The sequence below is a fragment of the Microsporum canis genome, genomic scaffold (genome assembly GCF_000151145.1).
Source record: "Microsporum canis CBS 113480 supercont1.2 genomic scaffold, whole genome shotgun sequence".
Taxonomy (NCBI): Eukaryota; Fungi; Ascomycota; class Eurotiomycetes; order Onygenales; family Arthrodermataceae; genus Microsporum; species Microsporum canis.
The window spans coordinates 1,188,567-1,205,486 of record NW_003299168.1 but is presented as its reverse complement, the minus strand read 5'-3'; the positions used below and the strand labels follow the sequence as shown (position 1 = coordinate 1,205,486).

Below are 16,920 nucleotides of genomic sequence, written 5' to 3'. Positions count from 1 at the left end.
ATTATTATGTAATCATGAAAATCGCGACTTCTACCGATCGTTTAAACGCGACTTCGAAAAGACCCAAAACAATTGATATCTTCCCCGTTGAGCTGTTCGCAGGCGGCAAGCCGCTATATACCGTTTTAGCAAGCAAGATTTGTGCTTTCCCTCTTTTAACTTGTGATACTCTGACCGCTCTCCAAGTTCCACTACCAAAGGACGCCTCTATTGTCTCGAAGCTTCCCAGCTACCCGATATTTCTATTTCTAGACAAATCCGTCTAGTTACTGACGCTACCACTTTTGATGGGGGAAGCCTCCCTTAGTGCCTCTTACCACTGCCTTGAAACTCTTTATACTATGTCCGAACGCTGGAATGGAGTGAATATCCATACGTATCGGTGAAGCATATATAGAAGGTGAGAGAGACTAGTAAGCTTGCAGCTCTCTATATTAATACCTGCCAGCTGAATTATTAATATATGTTTACGCAGGTTGAGAGAGATTGCCGACCTGGAACAGGGTTACTTATGGCGCTTGATAAAGTATCGTTGCCTCGAAGAAGCGCCCGGATTCTAAAAACTTTAGAGCCCACCGAAGATTCAGATGATGATTATGATAACGATGATGCAGAACAGGAAGCACAGCGGTTACTTCAACAATTTCTATGTCGAAAAGAATCGCCTTCTCGCCAGAGGGCGCCATCAACAACTTCGTTGAAAAGGAAGGCTGACTGTCTCACTGATAGAGAGCACTATCATCTCCCGGAGCCAAAGATACCACTATCCATAGCTGGAGATAACACTGGAAATCAGGGTAGAAAAGATGGCTCTCGGGAGACAAGTAATGCAATAACCAAGGATTTGTCCTCAAAAGATAATGAGAATTCGGAGAATCAACCCCCTGATTTGATTGAGCGAGATGGCTTACCTCCTCCCTCCCCCAACTGGGCTGGGGACACTGGTAACACTCCTGATGTGTTTTCTACAGGTTTGGATGGTTCTGGCAGGACTTGGGCTGCGTTGCCCGAAGCAACACATAATAGCAATAATAACACACTAGACTCGGAATCTTCCTGTGTTGACACCCCCCACTCTCCTACTTCACAATGTACATCATGCACTCTTCCTACATCGGTGTCTTTTAGCTCTTGCTCATCTTCCTTTGGAAATACACAAACTACCTCTACGGATATACCACTACGGAGGCCACCAGGTTCCCCAAACCTTTCGAAGATGGGTAACCATGCAATTCCAACGAGGAGATCTAAGCGTGAAAAACTTCAACCAATTAATTATTATGCGCCCATCCCTGGGTTTACGGACTGCGATGAAGATTATGAAATGGAAGCCCCCGAACAAATAACCATCGATCAACAACCTCCCCCGCAACTTCCAAGCCTTGCAACCAAACGAGTTGAGACTGTCAAACCTCGGCTTATATATCAATCACACTCCTTTCATATCTTACAAGAGCCCCTCAACTCCAACCGCCTGAACGATAATAATACAGAGGCCGGCCTTCCATATGCCTCTTCGGAGACAAGGAGGAAGAGCGAGGAATTGATCTCGCGTAAAGCCATGGAAGAAGGGAGCACACTTTTCCATGTTGACTTCATTCTGAACGAGATGACATCGCTCTATACCCTCCTATGTGGCCATTCTGTTCCAGATGACGAGACGCCTGTACAAGATCATCTATCCAATGCTATCCAATTTGTCGACATTAAATGGGTGGTCAAAAAAATCAGGAAATTACGAAAATTAAATTCTTCGTTGCCTCCAGGATTTGATATAAATAGCATATTCAGTCCTGAATTATCACGGTTGAAATTGTCAAAGAGATGGCAAAGGGTAGTGAGACGAATTGCCAGAGTATGTGGCGAATCCGTCGTGGATAATCGCCCGGAGGGGTACATAAACATGATCGAGGGGATTGGTCGAACTGCCATTACTACTGTCCTTCAAGAATGCGAAACCATCCGTGAGTTAGAACACAGGAATCTCAAGGTTATTCGAAAGTTCCTCTTGGACGCACAAGCTAGAGTTCTCTCTAGCACTCCCTCAAGTTTGGTAACCTATCGTTCTTCAGCCCCGTCTCCTCGTGTACCTTTGGCCTATACGGATGTTAACCTACCGTCTGCTCTATTGCGGTCCCGCCAAATAGGCCACATGCGTCACGGAGGGAAAAACCGCGCCATTGCCAGCTTACGCGAGCTACGTTCCAGAAAATGGGAATTGTGGAAAACGTGGAAAGGGGCTTCTCACGATGTAATGGTGTTATCATGGGCGCCGGATGGGACTCAATTTGTTGCCGGCACCACCACGCACTGTGAAGACAATATGCAGTATAACCGCAATAATAACCTGCTCTTGGGAGATTTGGTTATGGGCTCAATCAGAGAACTGCCCGACCACCGAGTCCCTCGCCCTCTAATCGCTACTGGAGACTTCGCAAACCAGAACACGTTTAACAGTCTTGATCCTGATTTATATATGACAATAAGCGCGGTCCAGTGGTCAGAGAGCTATCTATATACAGCCAGCTATGACAAAACTGTGAAGGTATGGGAGACACAGCCACAAGTACGTTGCGTTCAGACCCTGCTTCACCCTGAAAAGCTTGATGTTATGGCTATATCTGGAGCCGTGGACCACCTTGTAGCTACAGGGTGTCAGGATACCTGTCCAGTTCGAATCTGGTCAGCAACGTCAAATAATGCACATAGTTGTGTTGAGTTGAACAAGTATCCTGGTTACGTGCCTTCGTCGTTGACCTGGGGCTCAAACTCTTCCTGTGCAGATATGCTAGCGGCAGGCCTGTCTAGAAAATTCACTAGATCAACCTTCTCATCCTCAAAATACGGATCGATTGTGCTTTGGCAGGTAGAAGCGTCTTATGTCAACCGCTTAATGGAATGGGAGATGTCCCAACATATTTCTGACATTAAATGGCACTCTACCAAACCCTTATTTATTGCTGGATGTTCCACACCTACAAAACTGGTGAGATCAACCGGCACCAACATCCGCTCCGTCGTCCATCTTTACGATCCTCTAAGGTCAAAGCATGAAGTCGGCTCGTTCAATTGTTCCGCGTTAGATATAAACGAAGTCACGTTCTGTCCAGTAGATGACAACTATATTACAGCTAGCTGTACAGACAACTTGACTTACGTTTGGGATCGCCGCAATCCATCCAGTGTATTGCATAAACTTGGGCATGGGAAACCCATTAGCCAATTGGATACGTCTGTTCCTCAAGAAGAGGATGACACTGGTGTATGTTTAGCAATCTGGAGCGGCGCGTCTTTTTATACCGGAGGCTCGGATGGTATAATCAAATCCTGGGATGTTAGACGTTCCGCGGACGATCTGATTGTCGAAGACATTGCCAGTTTCAGCCATGGAATAATGTCTGGCGCGCTATCTCCTGACCAAACAAATATTTTAGCTGGCGATAGCGGTGGATCCATCCATGTACTTTCGACAGCACCCTTCAGCCGTGAAAACGGCCAGGACCTAACTTACGAGGCCGCAGTAATTGATACCCAAGATGATGCGGAGGAGAAAGTAAGCGGTATTCTGGAGGCAAAAAAGCTTATAGAGTCCGGACAGCTCTCAAGGCACCCGAAATTTGGAGTTGGTAAGGGAGTTTGCTACGAAGGGCCTTTCGCTTCTTGGGCTCGTCCCCCAGAGACCCACCCAAATGACATGTCAGTTACTCCTTTGCATCCGACCATTCAGGAACAGCAGTTAGACGGGCCTCCTGTACACCAAAGACTGCTTCTCAGCAACGAAGATCAGCAACGTATTTTCAAACACATATCTCTAGCTACTGCTCGGAATCAACGGGGCACAGAAATCCAACCCCCTCGCGGGCTACGTCGTACTCAACAGCCGCTTACGCCAACTACAGGCTACCAAAGCCCTCAAAGCTCTTCAAGGGAAGTAATCGAGATTAGCAGCGACGAAAGCGACGTTCGTTGTCGCAGAAGAACCCGAAAGATTCCATTTCGCAGCTGTCGGAAAGTTACGCTGGCCACTCCATCGCGGCCCATGACAAGAAGTTTCAAGATCAAGTCTGAGCTAGTTTCACCAGATAAATCAGTATGCATTGATTTGACTGGTGATGGATCAGACGATGGCATTTTATCTCCCTCCTCACTCTCATCCCATGCAACTTGCATTTCGAAAGAGCAACAGGATACGGCTATGGATGACAACTTAGAAGAAGATGGCTGGTGGCCACATAGCAGGGATATCTTAGCGTTAGACTATTGATTGGAACTGAAGAATCGCGGCATGGCGAGAGTCGTGTAAATACATTATTATAATAAGTTATTCTTTCGGATCTACCTACGTGCACAGACTTTTTTTAAGGTTACTCCCGCGTAAATCGTAAACTTAACCAACGACCAAGCTAAAGTTAACCGTTAGTTATATAACTATATAAAACAAGGAGCGCGATCAGGCATAAACTATTCGCAACGACATGGTCGCTAATTCTGGTAATACTTCAACATTTCAAGCAACTAGCAAGGGCTCAAACTTTCTGGGTCCACTTTTTTTTTTCGTGAAGTAAGAATGGACCTCTGGCTGCGTGGTTTGGGCTGGGTATAAATAGGTCAGATTCTACTCCATAGAAAGATCCGCAGTTGGAGAACTGTAAGGCCTAGGGGTTACCCGGAGGAAGAAGATCGGGAGAGGGCCAGGCTCAGTTGACAGCATGGTGATATCTATCAGTCGTACATTTACACAGGGATATTTCCGATAATTCAGTAAAGAATCTAATGCACACCCTCCTCCAGTAAGCTAAGCCCGTATTCCGAGCAAACCCATGTATACAGGCAAACTGCCCTCTGAAGTATTTCAATGCGAGCCATTATTGTAGTAGAAACTAGTGAAATGTTCCCCTCTTCCTTTTGAAACGAGTCATCGCATTATTTAGACATCCTTGTAGATATTGACCAATGCTTTCTATTTCCTTCTCACATGAACCCAAATAGGCGCCGTACTATGTATGTACAACCATGACTAGGCTGCGCATATCAACTTTTTACCCCTCTTCCAATCAAACCCTGTAAGTGCTAGTTGGGCCGTGTCTGAAATTCCAGGCCGCCCTGGTATTTGCAAGTCACTGTCCATGAATAACGAGTTAATATAGATTCGGAAATTGCATTTCTGCCTGGTCTTGCATGTCGTGGCTATAAATAACCTGGGAATTTGACAATGAAGCATGTACAGCCTCGATGCAAAGACGCCCAATAACGAATGGCCAGGGGGACAGATGATCACCAAGGGTGGGCAACCAAATATTATTTATACTTCGGTCAGAACCTACAGTTTATAAAGTTCGATAGCAAAGTTCGATAGCAAAGTTGACATCCAAGTGCCATTTTCCCAGAGTTAATTATGACGGTTGAGAATACCGACTATAAAAAGCTAGGCGATCCAGCCCTGCTAAGCAAGATCGACGCTCTTTTCGCCTGCGGGGTCGGAGAATATGTCGACCTACCCCAGATCGTCGTCGTTGGCGATCAGTCGAGTGGTAAGAGCTCGGTGCTGGAAGGACTGACAAAGCTACCATTTCCTCGTGATAGCGGTTTGTGTACGAGATTCGCAACACTGATCACCTTTCGGCGCGCGCAAACAAAGAACATATCAATCTCTATCAAACCCAATGCGAATGCAAGCAGGGAGCACGCCGTAAAGGTGCGAGCATGGAAGGCTGACTTGGAAGTTCTGGGCCCAGAGTCATTCGGCAAGATAATGAAGGAGGTCGGTCTGAATCTTATAGATCTATAGCAACTACCGAACTGACACTGTATTAGGTCCATGAAGTCATGGGGCTGTCAGGACAGGAGGGAGATGGGGAAAGGCAGACGTTCTCCGATGACGTTCTTCAGTTAGAAATATCTGGACCTGATGAGGATCACTTGAGTGTGATTGACGTTCCTGGGATATTCAAGAACACGACTGACGGCGTTACGACAAAAAAAGACATCGAAATGGTCCGCGACATGGTACAGAGCTACATGAATAACCCTAGGTCGATTATGCTCACAGTCGTGCCAGCGAATGTTGATATTGCTACCCAGGAAATCGTTGAGATGGCAAGGGAGCTAGACCCGGATGGCGAGAGAACTCTAGGAGTGTTGACCAAGCCTGACCTTGTGGATAGGGGAGCAGAGAGAGCCATAATCGACATGATCAATGGGAAACGGTCGGGAAATCGGGTGCAATGGAGTGTTGTGCGTAACCCGGGGCAGCAGGATTTGCTCGACCAAAATACAGATCGCCTATCGGAAAGGCGCTTCTTCCGCGACGTATCACCTTGGAACACCCTGGAAAAGGATCGCGTTGGTATCGATGCCTTACGTATACGCTTACAGGAAGTTATCACTGCTCGAACACGCCATGAGTTTCCCAAGGTAAATAAAAAAAGTAATGCGCCTTTCAGTTCAAGCGTTTCTGACTAGTTATCTTAGGTTAAAGCTGAAATTAGCAAGCGTTTGCAAGCCAGCCGCTATCTGCTGCAAGCACTTGGTACCGAGCGCGACACACCCGAGAAACAAAGGGCATTCTTAGTTAGCCTAGCGACGCAGTATGAGAGGGTGACCTCCCACGCAATGTCCGCTAACTATGGGGCGGATGATCTCTTTGATAAGCACAAAGGTCTCAGAATAGCAACTATTGTAGCCCAAAGAAACGATATCTTTGCTAGGAATATGCGTCTCGTGGGTCACGAACGCGAGGACGATTCGAATTTGGACGTCTTCGGTGACACAGTCAAGAGGACAGTTAAAATTCGGACAACTGTCGACAGAGACGACTTAGAGGGTATTCTGCAGCCTCAGGAACACTTGTTCCAACCTGATTCAAACATCACATACTGGTTGGAGACTGTATATCAAGCCTCCCGTGGATTCGAACTTGGAACCTTTGCGTCAACTCTTCTGCCAGCCATTATGAAAGAGCAGTCCAAGAAGTGGGAACCGGTAGCATTAGGCTACATCAGTGATATCATAATTATGGCCCATTCATACGTTCTCTGCCTCCTTGAGGCGATCTGTATTGATGAACGAATGAAATCTGGTTTAGTGTCTGTACTTATGGACGGCCTACTCGATAGGTACGGCAAGGCACGGGATCAGGTAGTATTTCTGCTCAGCATCGAGAGATCAGGCCCTTCTGCTACATTAAATGATTCTTTTGGTGACAATTTGCATAAACGGTATGTGGATCAGTTTTCCCTATAAACATTGGCTCGTACTAACATCCACAAGGCGGCAGGGACGCCTCCAAAACGTGGTAGAGAGGAAAGCAGTTTCAGACACTTCCGAAAGTGAAGAAGGGGACATGGAAGCTGTTCGAACGAATAACTCGGGCCATGTCGTCAAGGAGCTACATGATATTCTTATTTCATATTATGAAGTTGCCCGCAAGCGGTTTGTTGATAATGTGTTGCTACAGGCAGCGCATCACCTGCTCGTGACTGGCCCGGATACGCCGTTGCGGTTGCTCTCGCCATCGTATATTCTCAATCTTTCCGAAGATCAACTTGAAAATATTGCAGGCGAAGACCCGAACACGGTACGGAAACGCAGTAACCTGAGAAAGGAAATAGAGGAACTTGAAAAAGGGAGGAGGATTCTTCTATGATGTTCTATGGGCCTGAATCCTCAGCTAATTCTTCCTTGTAATTTTTTCGCTCCATTGAATAGTTTCTAGGAAGCATCAAGTTCGAATTATTTTATTTACAGTTTGTTTGGTCATCCTTCCTGACTAGAATAGGGAAACGCAAGAGCTTTGTTCTATAGTTTACAAATAAGGAATGTATCTCAGAGTCGATCGATACATAACAGTTAAGCAACATTGAACACCCTCAGGGAAGCATAAAACATTAGGTAGACATATAAACTGGTTTTCTTGAAACTGGGAACTAGTATAATGCTGGAAGTATCAGCACAAACGTTGCTACTGTAGCTGGCCCATAATGTTTTAAGGTTACTCCCGCGTAGTTAACCAAATTGAGGCTGAGTCTTTGGATAAAGTTTTAACTACCAAGAAGCATGTTAAGGTGCCTCCCAACGGCTATTCTCTTAAATACGGTTTGGGGGCGTTCTTATAGACCACTGGATGTGTATAAATGATCTAGTATCGACCAAGATTGACAACGTAAATAGAATGGCGGAGAAGGACTTAGTGTGAACTAGCTATAAGGAATATGTTGAAATACTTAGATCGGAGTAAATTATATTATACGTAACTAATATGGGCCTAAATACAGCCAAATAACACGGGTAATGCCATCCTGTGATATAAGTAATAGATACCATCACCCGGAGCCAAACAGTTCTATGATACAGTAAACCGAAATGCAACAGAGGTTACCTAACTACTGTAGCTCGAAACAGGCTGGTCAAGAGATATGGAGCTAACAAATGGATGCTTCATTGCCTCTTCAGCTGTAGGCCGTCCTGCTGGATCAATAACAAGGAGATGTTCGATAAAGTCAATGCACTCTTCAGAGCAGATTTCCCTGGGGAGCTTTTGTAGTTCTTCCCGCAATGACCCAACCGTGATGAATGGGATTGTCTCACCAGTTTTAGGATGCACATATCCACTCTTCTCAAGTGCCGCGCCCATTTCAAAATCCTCTTTATACTCTGGGTTTTCCGGCATATCAATGGGGCCCACGAGCCTATGTATTTTTGCCAGGCACCATGCCGTGTGATTTCCTTCGATGATCTTATCATGTGGACCAAACAGGGTTCCAGACATAAGCCAATGTGTGATCTATATTATAGATAACGGTTAGCCTTGTTATCCATCGGCATACGCTTGTAGGAATACACGTACAGTTACCCCTAAAGACCACATATCTGACGAGTGCCAAACACCCAAGCCCTTCCATACTTCAGGAGCGCGCGTTTCGTGGGTCTGCGCACTAGGATTATTCTTTGCAACACCTTCGGAGAAAGCTTTCTAGAGTGTAAGTATTCATCTTCCACATAAGCTATTAACCAAAGAAGAGAGACAGACCGTTATCCAAATCACCAAGTTTGACAATAGGTGATGGAGAGTCGAGATTTGAAAGGAAGACATTGTTAGGGTTCACATCTATATTAACAAAATCAATAAGATAGGTTATATAGCGGGATAATAGATGAATAACTGCGTCTACCTGTATGTACGCCCTTCACTCGCTGGAATACTAACAGCGCCTCGAGCATCGATCTAGCGACTATCTGAGGAAGTCTTGGATTCGAAAAAGGCTTGCCAAATGGGCGAACTAGCCACAAGTCCGTATCCATCCATTCCAAAACCAGGCGCTTCTGTATGGTTGGTGGTGATGGGCTCCAATCCTCATGTTCTCCCTTCTCGATGACGTCTACTACTTGACGAATGTAGGGACATTCTTTTATGACAGGCAACTGATGGGCGCGGAGCTCTCTCTCCACGCGAAGATCTTTAACTACTAAACTGAAACGGAGTCAATTATAATCTATCGACAGGAGTGGCATAGGGGAGGGCATATATACCTACTTGTTGTGATAGGGCCCATCTGTGGATGTAACCCTAGCGGCTTTGAAGACTGAGGGCTCTTTAAGGACCTCGAGTAATCTGTATGAAGCCTTGTGGCCCTTCAAGATTCGATTTATGGATGATGCCATCGTCTCTGGAAGGCAGCAGATGTAGGGCTTGATAGCACTCCGAATGCAAGGCAATTTTCATTTACGAGCCAACAAATGCATGCAGAACTTCTGGCTAGTTAAATAATGTATCAGAATCTACCACTACACTAAAAGGAGTGAGCCCACACTAATAGTAGGCAGATGTTGAAGTTTGACATAATGTTAGTTAACATGAGTTAACCAGGTAAGCAACCACAACAGATTATTGAAATATTACCTGTATTCCACAGACATCTTGGGAGTACATAGACTTCTCTGTGCCAACAGCCTACCAGTCAGTGAACAGTTTGACGGGATATTCATGCAAGTCCTGCCAGACCCTCGTTGCTTGATACATCTCTCAGGTTGCAGAAGTAGTTATCACTCGTGGTATAATGATTCCCGTCTTCTACATATATCAAGTCAATTACGTTGTCATTTTGAACAGCCAGGCCACCGCAGTTGACATTGTGATAGATGCATGGCTGTGATACTCCTTAGAACACGGCAAAGACCATGTTTCTGCATACTAGATATCCGTCTCTGATGGAATTTCCCACATTCTTTGGTATTCTTAGCATCTAGCTTGAATTATTAAAATTATTATCTTTAACTGATGACGTCGTGATTTTCGTAACGAATATTTTGTCAACTCGAAGAACTCAACTTCATCGACATCTAAAAATCCACAAAAGACTTATTTTTGGAGATTCACTCAGAATTACGAGGATAAACCCTCTTCATGAACGGCGAAGAACGAAGAATACAGAATGAAGACCTGGCTGAAGAGATTGACGCCGTCAATGCTATATACGGCCCCTCTACGATAACACTTACCACCTCGTCTCCTCACCCGGTCTTCGCGATACAGCACACGATAATACTAACAATACCAAACCATGAGACTGTCTCGTTTCTGCTTGGGTTTGACGCCGAATATCCATCGACTCCCCCGCGCGTTCTTGGGCCTGCATCAAGTGGATCGAGAGGTGAAGGGAAGAAATGGGCGGATATATTAACGGAGTCTGTCGGGAGAGTATGGACTGAGGGATCGGTTTGTCTCTACGACTTGATCGTCGATGCGGAGGAACGGTTCGATGAATTGAAATCTACACAGAATGAGAAAGAAGAGAGCGATACTGCAGACCAGGAAACATCTGCATCTACGATTCAAAAGAGTGACTTACACTCGTTTGGGTTAACCGCCTCTCCGCCGTGGGTGATATCCGATCCTATAACCGAGAAAAAATCTGTATTCGTTGCGAGAGCAGCTACGGTCGAATCGAAGGAGCAGGCTGAAAAATATCTAGACCATCTTCTCGCTACAGAGAAAAAAGTGGCTTCGGCAACCCACAATATCACCGCATGGCGTATTCGTCAATCTCAGCAGCCTTCAGACGGGCAGCGACAACAGCCAGGCCGTGATACCGTTATTCAGGACTTTGACGATGATGGTGAGTCAGCGGCTGGTGGAAGATTGTTGCATCTCATGCAGTTGATGGGGGTGTTAGATGTCGTGGTGGTAGTGACAAGGTGGTATGGTGGAGTGAAGCTGGGACCTGATCGGTTTCGAATCATTAACGCTGCAGCCAGAGATGCGTTGGTGAAGGGCGGGTTCGAGGCAAGTCCATCGGCAGAGAAAGGAAAGAAGAAAGGGAAGAAGTAAATATAGGACCAGATACCTCGTTGATTGCTCGACGTGTTTTGGATCTATAGGCCTCTGCCACTTCTCTTTCTTCGGGCGTGAAGAGGCCGTCTGCTGCCCTGTCCCTCATTCAAATATACGGGGAGCCCGAGAGCCTGCAATTACCCCTTTTCGTGGTATCGATTGGGCCAGAATTACCCACATGAGACGCGACATATGTCACTGTCACATTGCTGCTGGGGAATACGTTTCGAATGTACGGATTCCCAAGGCTTCTCTGCTGATGTATGGCTTGTTGGATTATATGGATGAGGTTTCTACATAGTATGCTGTGGAGCGTACTCGTTACAATTAGAAAAAGGGAAAACACGGGCACTATTTGGTTATGAAACGAAACAAGTCGTAAAGAGTTAGATCAGAGTATACCTCATAAAGCCTGTTCCGACGCATATACCCCTATGGAGCCGACAAAGGAGATGTTCGGTGTCCAAAGTGATATGTTTCAAAAGCCTTTTGTTGGCTCTTAAAGCTTGTTCCCTCTTCTATTCCTGCGATCGGTTATAATTATCCCAACTGTAATATGCCTTTAGCGTAGCGAGATACACCCAAAAATAAAGAACGAGCGGCTTGGAGCTCGCTTGCCGGCCCTGTGCTGCTGACGGGGAATGTGAGATGCTCATATCTGTTTTAGTTGGCGCCCTATCCCATGTTGCTGCAGAGTCATCTGGGATGTTAAGGATATGAAAAGCAGCCTTGGATGCTGCCGCGAAAAGTTTGTATGTAGATGTTTATAGATTCTATCTTGGGATGGCCCTGTAAATCTGACAATGATCTTCTTTTACCGCCGAGTCATGGTTCAGGGTGTTCATTTTTCGAATTCTGTATATACACTGTCAAAGTCAGATAAAAATGGTACCTCTACGTACAAGCAGCCCTTTACCAAAATGTAGCCTGACTGGTTCTCATTTTATTGCGTAGGACGGGTAGAATATACGTCAGAGGCTTGCGAGGCATCGACAAAACTATCAAGACGAAGACACGGGTCAGACGAACGGGTTCTGGTTGCTGCTGTGAGAGTTGCCGTCGTACCTGTGGGCTTGACCATGGTCAGACTTGCCTCCGAGCCATGGATCAACCATACGGTGGAGTCGAATGTTGACTGACTTCAAAAATCATCGTTCAAGCCGAAGATCCTTGCCATTATATACAATATTGCCTTCGCTTTACTACGTACGGAGACCCTCTATACAGAAGTGAATATAGTCTGGGATCACTCTGGTGTCTGGTGTAAAATACCCCGGTGCTCAACGCTCACGTCATACATGGGTCATATAGTTGAGAATATACAGAGTATGGATAAAAGCCGTTGTGCAGAAGGTCGCTCCAAGGCCGAACTGCGGAGTGTGTTTCAGGTTTGTGTTCTTGGTGCATTTGACTGGTTGTCCGCCCTTCTCGAGGCTTGGATCTCTCACAAAGCCACCTAATCACATCAAACCAATAAGAAATTCGCCCTGGGCTATGAGAAAAGCAGTGCTTAAACGAGGGTGGATCGCATGGAAAGATCGAATGGTCTATTCGTAGATCTTACAGGGGTCTTTGCTGGGATCGTCTACCAATCCATGTGGCGGGTTCGACTTTGTCCTCAGGCGTTATGCATAGTAGCGGGGAATCCTGGCCGTCATTCGTCGTTGGCGGTTAGGAGATATCCAAATTCGCCTGGGATCATCCATTTCGGGTGTCGCTTTATAGCGTGGTTGCAGATTACAGGCCTTATACTCGGCACCTCCATTCTTTGGGTGGACATCTCCCACAACTGATAGATGGTATCAGTGTCTGACAAGTTTAAGCCGTCTGCCCTGGCATATACGCAACACGGCAGCGGCAAGAAAAGTTATCCCCCCTCCATCGAGCGAATGGGCGAACGAAGCCCAACACCACTAGGATATATCCCATGCAAGCTTTTTCATTCACTTTATGTTTCTGCCCCTGAACAAACAGAAGAGCCGTTTGCTTTTTTCGACCTCTGGGTCGCTAAGTGTGGCGGTAAAGTTGATTTCAATTCTTTGCTTCTTGAGTTAGATTTCCCTTCTACCGACTCGACCGAGGGAGCGGCAGAAATTCTGCATGTGTAGTAAACTGTACCGCATGATGGGCCGCTCATCAACCAAGATTCAAATTGTGTGACATAATTGCCATCTTCTGCTCCTCCAACGCCTCAACCAGTCGTGGGGCTCATCATGGTTTCTTTTTCGGAGTAATCCTAGCCTGTGGCTGCGTGGAGACAAGAATAGCCAATCCGGCTGGCGTATCCACAGGGAAAAAGAATCTTGGGCGCCAAAACTCCTTCTCCAGGTGCCCCTCAAAGACGTTTCAAATGTTGGATTTCTCGTGTGCATGCCTGTGGCGTGTCTTGATATCATCTTGGACTGGAGACTGATAGGCCAGTAGAATCAAATGTCGTACAGGTCAGCTCGACCATCCCCAAGGCCCAAGGGGCAGGTGGAACAACAGGCAGACTCCAGCTTTTGGCACAAGATGCCAAAACTATTAAAGACTGCCACTTTCCCTGCGTCTTTCCAGTCTTCTTCTTCTTTTCTTCATCACGCTGGAACGTTTCGACTCGATCTACCATTGTTCATTAGCTTCTCTCCTTTTGGGCCAGCCCCTTTTCGTTTCTCTTTCATTTATACACTCTTTACTTGCTTGCCTGTGGCATTGCAAAAGAGCATCACATTCCTTTCCCTAAACATTTGCGGTCAAATCATACCTTTGCACCATTGAATCAACTGTATAGTTCGGGCTCTCCCCAGCTGAATTATCTTCGAGGTAAGACTTCGACAGTTGTGTTGCTATTGTTGCGTTTGTGTTGTTCATTCATGGTAGTTGAAGGAAATTTCCGTTTCGGGAGATTTCTACTTCAACCATCTTCTTCTCCTAAGCCGAGCTTCACTTTTCTAGCATCTTTGAGTGACAACTTAAGACTGACTATCCAACTAGCAATCTTGCAATCTCTGCATCTGTCGACAAAGTTCCATCAAGAGCTGCTATCTTTCCTGTTTACCTCGTCTGGTTACGAAGTGAAAAAGAAAGGATATATAAAGCTTCATCAACTTTGATCACCCTCACTCCTTAAACAACTTCAACTTATCGTGTCGAACGTTTCAGTATCACACTCTTTAAAGAACTTCTTCTTTTTCTAAAGAGCAGAGTCCAAAAAAGACAACACCGCAACCATGGTTTACTCTAAAGCACTTGTTGCCGCTGCTGCTACCTTCATGGGCCTTGCCAACGCCCATATGATTATGGAGAGCCCTGTGCCTTTCAACCCTCAGAACCTTGACAGCTCTCCCTTGCTGAGAAGCGGAGGGGACTATCCTTGCAAATTTACCCAGAACAAAGAGACTGGTGGCAGTTATCTCCCTGGCGAGTTCGACTCCAGTAAGAACCAGTTTGCTATCGGTGAGAAGATCCCCTTGACCTTTAGGGGCTCTGCCGTCCACGGAGGAGGATCTTGCCAGGTCAGCCTTACCACCGACAAGTCGCCAACCAAGAACTCCGAGTTCAAGGTTATTCACTCCATCCTCGGAGGCTGCCCTGCCAACGTTGACGGCAACCTTCCAGAAGACCCCAACGGGCATGGGGCATCCAAGTTCGAGTTCCAGATCCCACCCAGCATCGCTCCTGGAGAATACACTCTTGCCTGGACCTGGTTCAACCGTATCGGAAACCGTGAGATGTATATGAACTGTGCCCCTATCAAGGTTACAGGAGGCTCCAAGAAGCGCTGGGAACCTACTCCTAAGCGCGACCCACGCAGCTTGACTCCTCTCTCCAAGCGCGCCGATATGCCAAACATCTTCATTGCCAATATTGAGATTCCCAGCCAGCCCTACTGTCAAACTGCCGAGGGCATGGATGTCATGTTCCCTGATAGTGGTGAGTCCGTCGAGAAGGCAGGCATGCCTAACCGTCTCCAGAAACAGGGTACCGACGTCTGCGCCAATATGGGAGGTAGCTCGCCCAAGGCTGGATCTGGTGACAGTGGAAGCGGAAACGGCGGCAGCGGCGGTGACAAGGGAGGCTCACCTACCTCTGCCCCATCTACTCCAGCACAAACCGAAGCTCCATCTCAAACCACATCTTACGCTGCTGTCCCCTCTGGAACTGCCCCAGCTGGTGACTCCGGCCCTGGAAACGGCGGTATCTTCCTCCCAGCTCCAAATACCAACCCAACCGCACCAACTGTGCCAGCTCCAACTGGTACTGGTATGCCAACCCCACCTAGCAACGGTACCCACGCTGGGCCATGCACTGAGGAGGGCCAATGGAGCTGCTCTGGTTCCAAGTACCAGCGATGTGCCAGCGGTCAGTGGACTGTCTCCATGGACCTTCCCTCTGGAGTGACCTGTGAATCCCTTCCAGGAAAGCGTGCCCCAATGCACCGCCGCCGTGGGCACAACCTTCCTCGCCGTGCTTAAACAGGTTACAGAACTGATCTGTGTCAGCTGTTCAGTTGCCATTCGCTTTTTATTCACTTGAAAAGCAGGATTTACCCGTGTCAACCGGCACTTTTTTTTTCGAGATTTTCTTGTATCTCAAGCTCGTTTCATTTTCCTTTGCCTGCACTGATCTTTACCTGTTTGTTATTGTATTTCATGGCAAGGTGCACGCAATGGGGTACTTCACTTAGCATCGTTTGATACGCTTGCTCTGGGAGTTTGTTTCATTTGAACATATTTTTCTCAAATTCTCCCAAAGGTCGGGATCTCCTACATATGATGGGAAAAATGGTTTACTGGTGGTGGTGCTCTCATTTATCATCTAGAGCACATTCATTGTGCATGAATTATGATCTGTCTCTTAGAAAATGCCTCCAGAATTTGTTGTAGAGATGAAAATTAAAATAAAATAAAACCCAAAGACCCCATGATGGATATAATTGGTTTTCCGCATTCAGTATATTGATCTTCCCGTTCGATTTTGGGTAGAGAGTTCTCTTAGTGTGAAACCTCATTCATCGTACGTACGGAAAGTTGGTCGTACACTCGATGATATAACTATACAGGCTTCACCTCTAAATTCCTACCGTCATCTCTATATCCATCCTCAATATCTTCGTAGTAGTGTATAAGATGACGTTCGATTTTCCTCTTCGGGAAGTATACAACAATAACCACGTGACTATAAACCACGTCATGTGATTGGTTTGTCATGATAGTCCAGACTAACCCAATACAGAAGTAGGGCTTAGGGTTTAACCTTTTTGTGTTTCCACATCGAGCGAAGCGAAAAAAAAAGCGACTTCGCGATGAGTTTCAATATCTTCAAAGCCGCCAATCCTTGAGGACGCCGACTAACCAAGCAGCATCACGTCGACAACAATGGCCTCTCGTCCAACTGTCTCCATCGCCACGGCGGAGGGCAAGCCCAGCGGCGCTACCCATCCGCTCCCTACCGTTTTCCTTGCGCCAATCCGTCCTGACATTGTCCAGTACGAAAGAACACCTTTAAACAAGAGACAGAGAGATGGAACACCTTTACTGACTGGCTGACCAGGTCCGTACACACTGGTATCGCAAAGAACAAGAGACAACCATATGCCGTGAGCGAGGAAT

At 46.4% G+C, this 16,920-nt stretch overlaps 7 protein-coding genes across 7 annotated transcripts; 6 read left to right on the top strand and 1 right to left on the bottom strand.

The window, feature by feature from the left end:
- Window positions 1-463: 463 nt before the first annotated feature.
- Window positions 464-4,264, top strand: MCYG_01894 (WD repeat protein; the record flags this gene model as incomplete). The annotated part of the gene is made up of 1 exon (XM_002848914.1): window positions 464-4,264. One exon carries the CDS (start codon window positions 464-466, stop codon window positions 4,262-4,264), a length of 3,801 nt encoding a protein of 1,266 aa, XP_002848960.1.
- Window positions 4,265-5,395: 1,131 nt separating this feature from the next.
- MCYG_01893 (dynamin family protein) lies at window positions 5,396-7,645 on the top strand (the record flags this gene model as incomplete). Its single annotated transcript, XM_002848913.1, has 4 exons — window positions 5,396-5,761; window positions 5,815-6,414; window positions 6,472-7,217; window positions 7,270-7,645. The coding sequence occupies 4 exons, from the start codon at window positions 5,396-5,398 to the stop codon at window positions 7,643-7,645; spliced, it is 2,088 nt and encodes a 695-aa protein (XP_002848959.1).
- Window positions 7,646-8,377: 732 nt separating this feature from the next.
- On the bottom strand, window positions 8,378-9,660 carry MCYG_01892 (conserved hypothetical protein; the record flags this gene model as incomplete). The annotated part of the gene is made up of 4 exons (XM_002848912.1): window positions 8,378-8,782; window positions 8,846-8,955; window positions 9,171-9,469; window positions 9,533-9,660. The coding sequence occupies 4 exons, from the start codon at window positions 9,658-9,660 to the stop codon at window positions 8,378-8,380; spliced, it is 942 nt and encodes a 313-aa protein (XP_002848958.1).
- Window positions 9,661-10,402: 742 nt separating this feature from the next.
- MCYG_01891 (impact family protein) lies at window positions 10,403-11,326 on the top strand (the record flags this gene model as incomplete). The annotated part of the gene is made up of 1 exon (XM_002848911.1): window positions 10,403-11,326. One exon carries the CDS (start codon window positions 10,403-10,405, stop codon window positions 11,324-11,326), a length of 924 nt encoding a protein of 307 aa, XP_002848957.1.
- A 1,532-nt stretch (window positions 11,327-12,858) lies between these two features.
- MCYG_01890 (uncharacterized protein) lies at window positions 12,859-13,753 on the top strand (the record flags this gene model as incomplete). Its single annotated transcript, XM_002848910.1, has 3 exons — window positions 12,859-12,999; window positions 13,153-13,436; window positions 13,570-13,753. 3 exons carry the CDS (start codon window positions 12,859-12,861, stop codon window positions 13,751-13,753), a joined length of 609 nt encoding a protein of 202 aa, XP_002848956.1.
- A 773-nt stretch (window positions 13,754-14,526) lies between these two features.
- MCYG_01889 (conserved hypothetical protein) lies at window positions 14,527-15,783 on the top strand (the record flags this gene model as incomplete). The annotated part of the gene is made up of 1 exon (XM_002848909.1): window positions 14,527-15,783. The coding sequence occupies one exon, from the start codon at window positions 14,539-14,541 to the stop codon at window positions 15,781-15,783; it is 1,245 nt and encodes a 414-aa protein (XP_002848955.1).
- A 903-nt stretch (window positions 15,784-16,686) lies between these two features.
- MCYG_01888 (uncharacterized protein) lies at window positions 16,687-16,857 on the top strand (the record flags this gene model as incomplete). Its single annotated transcript, XM_002848908.1, has 1 exon — window positions 16,687-16,857. One exon carries the CDS (start codon window positions 16,687-16,689, stop codon window positions 16,855-16,857), a length of 171 nt encoding a protein of 56 aa, XP_002848954.1.
- Between the last annotated feature and the right edge of the window lie 63 nt (window positions 16,858-16,920).